Source organism: Alligator sinensis, unplaced genomic scaffold, assembly GCF_000455745.1.
Source record: "Alligator sinensis unplaced genomic scaffold, ASM45574v1 scaffold410_1, whole genome shotgun sequence".
Lineage (NCBI taxonomy): Eukaryota > Metazoa > Chordata > Crocodylia > Alligatoridae > Alligator > Alligator sinensis.
The window spans coordinates 137,540-146,780 of record NW_005841972.1 but is presented as its reverse complement, the minus strand read 5'-3'; the positions used below and the strand labels follow the sequence as shown (position 1 = coordinate 146,780).

The 9,241-nt window shown below is 44.0% G+C and overlaps 1 protein-coding gene across 1 annotated transcript in view; it reads left to right on the top strand.

Annotated features, from left to right (window-relative positions):
- Positions 1-9,241, top strand: part of AXIN1 (axin 1) — a 240,734-nt gene that overhangs the window by 218,160 nt on the left and 13,333 nt on the right. The window contains exons 8-9 of the mRNA XM_006020869.3: positions 3,087-3,332; positions 7,237-7,344. Coding sequence (XP_006020931.1) covers positions 3,087-3,332; positions 7,237-7,344 — 354 coding nt within the window. The remainder of the gene's footprint in view (positions 1-3,086; positions 3,333-7,236; positions 7,345-9,241) is intronic.

Here is a 9,241-nt window from a genome sequence, read left to right as displayed (position 1 = left end):
AATGGCAGAAAGATGTGGTTCTAGCTTAGCTGTGCATCAGCAACAGAATTATTAACTACATTCTTACTGCAAAACTTTTCCTACTGTGTGAAGTACAAGTCAGTAGTCTGACCCGCTTGTCCTCCATGTGGCCAACCTAAACCATGCCCTCACAATACTGGATTAGAAGCTCTTGGCATTCCCTGTGCGTGCAAGGGGATTCCAGCAATTGGCTTTTGTTCTACCTGTAAAATCTTTACTACCTTTTCTTATCCTCCCTTTTATTGCCCTCCATCAATGCTGACCTCATGAAGGAACACCTTGAGAGGTTGGACACCTTCAAGTCAGGGCTCCAGCCCTGATAATCTACACCCCAGGGTACTTAAGGAGCTGGCCAGCATCATAGCTCAGGCCCTGGCATGGATCTTCAAGAACTCCTGGTGTTCTGAAGTTCCCGATGATTGGAAAAAGGCCAGTGTGGTGCCTATCTTCAAGAAAGGGAGGAAAGTGGATCCAGCAGACTACAGACTACAGGCCCATCAGCCTGACATCTTTCCTGGGGAAGGTCTTAGAAAAGATTATCAAACAGGCCATTCTTTATTAAAGAGGCCATCTTTAATGGACTGGCCGATGCCAACATCCTGAGGGATAGCCAGCATGGGTTTGTTGTGGGTAGGTCTTGCTTGACCAATCTTATTTCCTTTTACAACCAGGTGACCTGTCACCTGGACAAGGGAGAGGAGATTGATGTCGCATATCTTGACTTCAAAAAAGCCTTAGATCTGGTATCCCATGATCACCTCTTGGCAAAACTGGCCAACTGCGGCCTCGGGTCCACCATGATCTGCTGGCTGAGGAATTGGCTCTGTGGTCGGACCCAGAGGGTGGTGGTTGATGGTAGTCAGTCGTGGTGGTGCCCTGTGACCAGTGGGGTCCCTCAGGGCTCTGTCCTTGGACCTATACTGTTCAACACCTTCATTAATGATGTGGACATTGGAGTCAGAAGTGGACCGGCCAAGTTCGCCGATGATAGCAAACTTTGGGGTAAAGCATCCACGCCTAAGGACAGGAGGGCAATCCAGGCTTACCTTGACGGGCTCAGGAAATGGGCGGATAAGAACCTGATGGTGTTCAACACTGAAAAATGCAAGGTTCTCCACCTTGGGAGGAAAAACCTGCAGCATCCTTATAGGCTTGGCAGTGCTACGCTGACTAGCACTACGGGTGAAAGGGACTTGGGGGTCATGATTTTTCACAAAGTGAACATGAGCCTTCAATGTGATGCTGCGGCTAGTAAAGCGAGCAAAACACTGGCTTTGCATCAGACAAGGTTTCCCAAACAAACGATGCTTCTCAAACAAATCCCAGGACATCATTCTCCCGTTGTACTCGGCCTTGGTGAGGCTGCAGCTGGAGTACTGCATCCAGTTTTGGACTTCACAATTCAAAAAGGATGTGGAGAAGCTTGAGAGAGTCCAGAGAAAAGCCACACGCGTGATCAGAGGTCAGGAAAACAGACCTTACGACAACAGGCTGAGAGCTATGGGACTCTTCAGCCTGGAAAAGCGCAGGCTCAGGGGCGATCTGATGGCCACCTGTAAGTTTATCAGGGGTGTTCACCAGGATCTGGGGGAACGTTTGTTCACCAGATCGACCCAAGGGATGACAAGGTCAAAAGATTATAAACTTCTGCAAGACCATTTCAGGCTGGACATAAGGAAGAATTTCTTTACTGTCCGAGCCCCCAAGGTCTGGAACAGCCTGCCACCGGAGGTGGTTCAAGCACCTACTTTGAACGCCTTCAAGAGAAATGTGAACATTAATCTTGCTGGGATCTTATGACCCCAGCTGACTTCCTGTCCCTGGGGCAGGGGGCTGGACTCAATGATCTTCCGAGGTCCCTTCCAGCACTAATGTCTATGAAATCCTGTAATGGCGCCTGGAGTTGCCAGACTTCACAGAAGGCTAGTAAGGGTCTGAGTGCCAAGGTCATAGAAAGCTTGAGTATCTGATTTTAAGTCACTGTGCTTCTTGAAAAGGACATTTACTACTTTGCAGCACTTAATGCTTATGGAAGTGCCAGTAAATAGTTCATAAGTGGGATTTACAGCTTGGAAATGTTATCATCATGTACCACAGTGTGTTTTGTAGAATCCTGCTAAGTGAATTTTGCAAGGTGGGGGTGGGGGGAGGAGGAGAATACCTCCTGTTGGTTTTATATACAGGCAAGCCCCCCTTAGTGCTTGTAATTGGTTCCTGAAAAACCAAGTGTTAAGGAAAACGAGCGTTAAGCAAAACCAAAAGTATTTGATGACCCAAGGTGGTGACTGCAGTTGTTTTTAATGACCTGAGATGGCAACCGTGAACATTATAACAAAACTTGCTGAGCGCTAAGTGAAATCAGGTATGAATTTCAAATGAGCATTATAGCAAAATAGCACTAAGTGAAACCGCGTTAGGCAGTGGTTGCCTGTACTGTACACTGTGGTGTGAATTATAAAGCACATACAGAAATCCTCTTCTATTGCCAAATGGCAGCATTTTTATTGAGTTCACTTTTTAAAGTTTTTTTTAATTCAGTATTTCACCTCTACTTCACAGTTTGATTACAGTTTTGTAACTTGTAACCATCGATGTTGTATATGTATACTGTTCTCTTTTAAGCTTTATTTAATACAAATTATGTCTCTGCTGTTAAGGTCAATATAGGTGTTTCACTTATCCAAGTAAACTCAACAAGCACTATCCAGACAGCTTTTCAGTGAGTGCTTTCCAGAAGAGTTTAGATGAAGGTTGTGCTATCATTGTAACCTCAGGGCCTTCTTGCAGACAGTAGTGAGTTTATCATGGGATCCTAACTAAATTCCAGCTCTGTTGGATACTCTGCCCCCTAACTGCTCATTTGAGTTGCATTGGGATGTATGGACTTTCATATTCTGCCTTATTGGAAGGCACTACTGCAGAGTTTCCACAGTGCAGCCTGGTAATAGCCAAGTGCCCCAGATCTAGATGATGGATTACTGGGAGCCCTTTCTGATGTGCAACTCAGTGTGTAAAGGTACATGGCTGCTTATGTAAAATGCCTGTGTTTGTGTGTGTGTGTGTAGCTCTTCAGGTGCTAAGAAGCAGCTGGCTCATGAGATGGCCAGACCCCTCTCCATTGAGCGACCTGTTGCTGTGCACCCATGGGTCAGTGCCCAGCTTCGGAATGTAGTCCAGCCTTCTCACCCTTTCATTCAAGACCCTACCATGCCACCCAACCCAGCCCCCAACCCTCTGACCCAGCTGGAAGAAGCCCGCAGGCGGCTGGAAGAAGAAGAGAAAAGGGCTGGAAAACTGCCCCCCAAACAGAGGTAAGGTGGTTTGGTCTGATGAAGTTGGAGAAGGGCCATGGTGAGGGAGGATATCCCATAAGCACTACCATGAAGCTAAGAACAGGTTGTCTCTTCTCTATTCCATTATTCCAACTGTAGTTTTCAGGATTCAATGAACAAAAAGACTGTGTGAAGTGGGAGCAAGCCCTAGATATCTTCACACTGTACCCTCCAGAGCACAAAGCCTAACAGCTCTCAGGGAGCAGAACAGTGACTAAGGAGTGATAGGCACAAAAACTGCCCGAGACTCAGAAGTGTGTCCCATAAATGGAGGGATCAGGGTTGCTTCCCTCTGTGGTGTAGTTTGTGTTGAAAGCATAAAAAGCAAAGTTCAACCCTGATAGATGGAGAGGAGCTGTGCAAGCAGCCCCTGGAGCTCTGCTTGGGCCAGGCACATTTAGGGTTCACCTACTGCCACCAACTCCTGCATTGGAGAGCTCACTTGTTTTTAACTTGTGCATTGTGCCAGTACTAAGCTGGTTTACACCAAAATGTAATTTTAATGGTCCTTATTTGGTGTGTTGCCTTGGAACCCCAGACACATGTACCACACTGAGAAGAGATTCTTTCAAATTGAAAGCAATAAGATGATTGGTACTTAACATATTCCTCATGCTTTTAGAAGCCAAAGTAGCAGAGATTGTTCTGGTGATGAGAGTAGACTAGGGGGAGTCAGAAATCCTGGATTCTAATTCTGGTCTTGCACTTGTACAGTTCACAACCAAGTCACTTTACCACTTAGTTTACTTGCCAGTGACACAGGGATAATAGTTCTGTCCCTGCATTACCTTGAAAAGGAGGTATGAAGCATGTTAAACTTCTTAGATGAAAGGCATAGCTTAAAGATCTTCATTGCCATGATTGCTTCCTTTTATAATGGAGGTTGCATACAATCACTCATACACTCTGATATATCTAGAATGCTGCTATAAACCTCAGAGGCTGACTACTTACAAACACTGGTATACCTTCTTCAAGGTGCCCAGTAATTGCCTGGTTTAACGTATTTTTTCATGCAACTGCCATCAGATGAATGCAATATTTATATGAGAGGATAGGTTTACAATCAGTTAATTAAAATAACTCCTAAATAGGAGTAAGCCCCATCTATTTGGTCAGCTTTTCAACTGATATAATTGAATAAGGATTGTTCTTCTGGCTCCAAATAATCAGTTAAGAAGTCAACCACCCTCCCCAAAAATGCATAGATGTATGCTTGGTAAACAGAGGCCCAGGCTTAGAGGCATATTATATAATAATTTAGAAAATATTGTAAGCAAAATTCCATGTTGGGCCTACATGGCATTGTGTGGAAGCTGTAGCCAGATATGGAACGGATGCAAGCTGTATAATTGATAGAGCTGTTAGTAAAAGGCAAAGGGGCCCAAGTTCTTCTCTCTGAGAGCTGTTTAATCGCCCTTCCAGAACAAACACAGTAGCCCCCATGGGAGCCAAGAATTTCTGAAACTAGAAGCTCCCCTGCTGAATGTTATGGGCTGACAGGGTTGATGCTTCAGTGAGCATGCTCTTGAACCAGTGCCTTGCTAGAACCAGCATCCTTTTACAGCTAGTCGTTTGGTGGGCCTGAAAATAGGCCTGGGATAATGCTGCTGGCTGAGATCGTAAGGGTGACAAAGGCAGGGATTCAGATACAGGTAGAGTGGAAATAGGAAGTAGAAAATATCAAAAAGCCAAGCTGGCAAGGACCTCCAGCCATACAGTACTGCTGACCCCTTCAAGAATGCAGAACAGCATTTTAATGTGCCATTCACTTCATTGGGGAGGATGCTGCAACAGAATTGGAAGCTCCATGAAACTGGAGTCTGGTGCAGTGCCTGTCTCAGGTTAGGGGAGCAATGCAAGGAGGAAAGCAAAAAGGAACCAGGGTGACTGAAGGACACAGGCTCCCTCCCCTCAGAAGAAAAGCAGGATTACAAGATACTGGCTCTGTGGCTTTTCAAAGGGTGCTCAACTTTTGTATGTCTCTGGGAAGGTTAATTTCCCCATTCAAAATTCCTTGTACCATACACATTTACCAGTTAGCCACCCCCTGCTTCTTTGATAGATACTCTGGAAGTCAGAGAGTCCTCACTTGTCTTCTGTCCTTAATCCTAAAAATAAGCTGCTTGTAGATGAGAGTGAATTCTGTCTGAGCCAACAACACGCTGGTCCCCACTGAGTTTTGTCTCTGGGAAAGAAGCAAAATACAACAGCAGGCCATTTTGTCTGTACTAGTGGCCAAGACTGATATCAATACTGATACTTTGCTTGCAAAAAATCTGCCTTTTTCTCTATGTACAATGAGGTGGGGGGGGAGGAGCTCTACTCTAGGAAGTACATGCATGATTGTGAGGTGTTCGGAAGGCAACAGAAATGCTTAGTGTCACATACACCGTGACCCACTGTTTCCCTCAGGTAGTTTGTTTAGTTTACATTCCCCATTAGATGTTAAAAACCCTTTGGTAGGTGATAGTTTCTACCAGAACTTAAGATTAAAAGTGTTTTCAAGTAATAGACGTAGTTTATTAAAGCACCTAGCTCTCCAGCAGGTATTTCGATATGCAGTTAGTCTGTAATGAATGAAGCCATGATGAGGGCAGAGAATCAGACTTCAGGCTAGTTGATTAGCTGTGCCTTGCACCAGTAGTAATGTTTACTCTGCTCTTTTACAAGGCCTTACAAAATGGCTTAGGTACCAAATCCAAGTTAGAACAACAACCACTAACAAGCTGATAGCACTGAAGACCGAGTAGCTCTGTGCGACTGGAAGCCATATAGAAGTATCCACTGTGGGAGGGTTCTTTTGGAGTTGTTCACACTTTATCTTTTTAAACAATCCAGCAGAACATTTAATGTTGGCACAATTGGACAAATATTTGGCATGTGAGGTTTTTTCCTTGGAATGGCAGACAGCTAGTGAACAAGGTAGCAATGGAACAGTCTCCAACTGTATTGGAAGGTGCACTTGAATAGCCATTTTCAGTCCAATCTCAGCTTGTTAGAAATAAAGTGCTCTGCAGTTTCAAAGGGAAAGTGCATTATGTGCACATCAGTTGCACCTGATAGATTTGCTTCTTCCAGTTTGATAACATTTTGATCTTGCTTTACTATCACTGGAATCACTTGCACACTAGGCAGATGCAATGCGATCACTGCTCACAGAGGGGTTGAAGGAAATATCTTGTTGTTCTGAGGTCTTGTGGGGCATGTGCAGGAGCCAAGTACCCTGGGCTGCTTCCTTATCAGGATTACTTCCACAGAGCTGAGTGCTCTCTGCAAGGCATTTTGTTCAAACCTTTCCTTTCTAATCAGCTGTCAACCTTTTGTGTGAGTGCTTAATCACACCACCAAGTTCTTTTTAATAACATCTGTGTGTAAGGCTTATTTACAACTGAAACAGCTACCATCCAAGCTGAGAGATCTGTGTAACTGTACCAAACTCTGTATATTATAGAGGTGAGATAGGAAAAGCATCCATCTGACCAATACAGCAGTTCTGTGTAACATTATCAGTCTTCCATCAGGAAACCGTTTTTATTCAAAACCAGGTCAAGCAGCCAAACTAGAAAAGGAGTAGATTCCTCTGGAGTATATGCATCTATGGGAAGGGTGGCTACTCCAAAAACTTTTTCAATCCATGTCTATGACCTAGGGCCATTTGATTGCTTTAAAATACACATAGGTGTATCTTGTTGTGAAGAGCTGATTTTTGAACTCCTGCCCTTCCTGCTACCAGGGAGGTGGAAAAAAATGGGACATGGTTTTTCCTACTCTACCCAGTGACTGAGGTGCTGCAACCACCTTATTAAAATCTGTATTGTGCAGCGGCCTGACAATAGAGATGGTTAGCCAACCCTGTCTAATTTCTGAGATTGTTCTTTAGGTATGTTCAAGAGGTTATCCAGCGTGGTCGCACTTCTGTCAGGCCAGCTTGTATTCCAATGCTGAATGTGGTACCAGCTGTCTCCAACATGGATCTCTCCAAGTCTGAGTATGTGCCACTACTCTTCGTGTCTTCTCTGTAAACTGTAATCTGTCTGTAGATTTCACTACTAGCAGCACATGCTGCTTTGACTTATGACAAAATTTGGTGATGCCCAAAGACTTAGCTGTATCTCCCAGCCATTAGCAGCCTATGTCTGCATTTGGGAAGGAAGCGAATGTTTTCATGTCAGTGCTTAACATCTGAGCCCATTTCCATTACATTAGCATTTCTCCTTTTTCTGCAAAGGGGGGATTGTATGATTTGACCAACCCTCAGAGTAAGATGGGTGCCAAAGAGATTTGGTCCTTCAGGAGGGTACGCTATAAATATTCAGTTCTGCTGCTTCACCTGGAGGGAGGATGAATATGCTTTAGCAAAGAATTTGATTAACTCAAAAAGAGCTTCAGAAACACCCATTCCCCTCCTGTGCTTTCTCCATCCTTTACAGAATCTCAGTCATTCTTTTCTTACTCCTAGAAAGAGGTGATGTAAAAATGCTGAGGTATTCCTAATCTTACCATGTTTATGTAACAGCCATGTACCTGGCAGAGGAAGATTCCAAGCCCCAGGCAGCTTGGAATACCAGAAAATACAATAGCCACTGTCAGTAAGGAATCCCCTTAATCTTATTGCTGGGGTGGAGCAGTGAATTGTCAGGTGTGAGCAATGCTTCTGGCATTTGCCTGGGTTCCTTAGGTTTCAGTTTCTTAGAACAGACCAAATCGTTTTCCGTCTCACAGAAGATGAACAAGGGCTTATTTACTTAACAGCATTATGGACATGGACAAAGTGGATTGAACTTGGTTGATGCTGTGTGTAACATGCAATTTTCTGTGCCACAAAACCACGGGCTGGGTTTCTTGGCACATAAGTAGTCATCTTTTAGTCATCACTCTTTCTAGAGGGGTTGAAAGAACCTTGGGGAATTTGAGGTTTTCCAAACCTCTCATTAACTTTTGGCTCACAAGGTTAGCAAAGCTAGCCCAAATTTAATTTAAATGTATGTCTTTTTTCCCAAGGATAATTCAACTTTTAAAATATTTTTGTAGCTAAAGGGCAGCTTGTGCTCTGTGGCAGGGATAGGAGAGACCCTGAGAGCTTTACTAGCTCTGGGAAGACCCTTTGAACTTGAAGAATCTGCATCTTTTTTCACAGCCTCTTGAGCTGCCTATATATAACTTCCCTTGCCAGGTACATGATTGTTTCATAAGCACACTAAGATTAGGAACATCTCAGCATTCTAATACCACCTCTTCCTAGGAGTGAGGAAAGGACTGCCATGATTACTGCTGAGTTGTACATAGTTGTTGAGTTGAACTTTAGATAGTTTTGAAAGTGGCAGAAGGATTTTCCACAGCTCAGGAGTTCTTATTTACATGGGCATGGCATTAAAAAGTCACTCTGTGTGAGCGCCAATATGTAAAGATTAGTGTCTTGATTTTTTTCAATGTAGCAAGATTGTGATTAGCTTGTGTGCTTGGCAAGTGCCATTGTTATAGCAGCTTTCCAGTCATAAAACCATCTTTTATTCCAGTATACTGTTTATAATTTTTAAAGCTGCCAAACATATTTTTATATGCATTTTTTAGAAAAATCTGTCTCTGCAAAGATCACACGTGCCAACTGGTGAATTTCTCTAGACTTTCTGAATGTCTGTGATGTGCTTGTGGAGACAAGGATGAAAGGCCCTAGAGAAGTGCAAAGTAGCATTATTCTTCATACTGCTACAGGCAACCCCCACTTAGTGCTCTTAATTGGTTCCAGAAAAACTGAGCGCTAAGTGAAACCCATTTGCCCATAGGAATGAATGTAAATACAGGTAATTGGCAGCTTCTTGCCGCCATTTCTCGCCACCGCCACTTCTCCCCAGTTAGCCCGCTGGCCGCCCCAGTCCCACACGCGA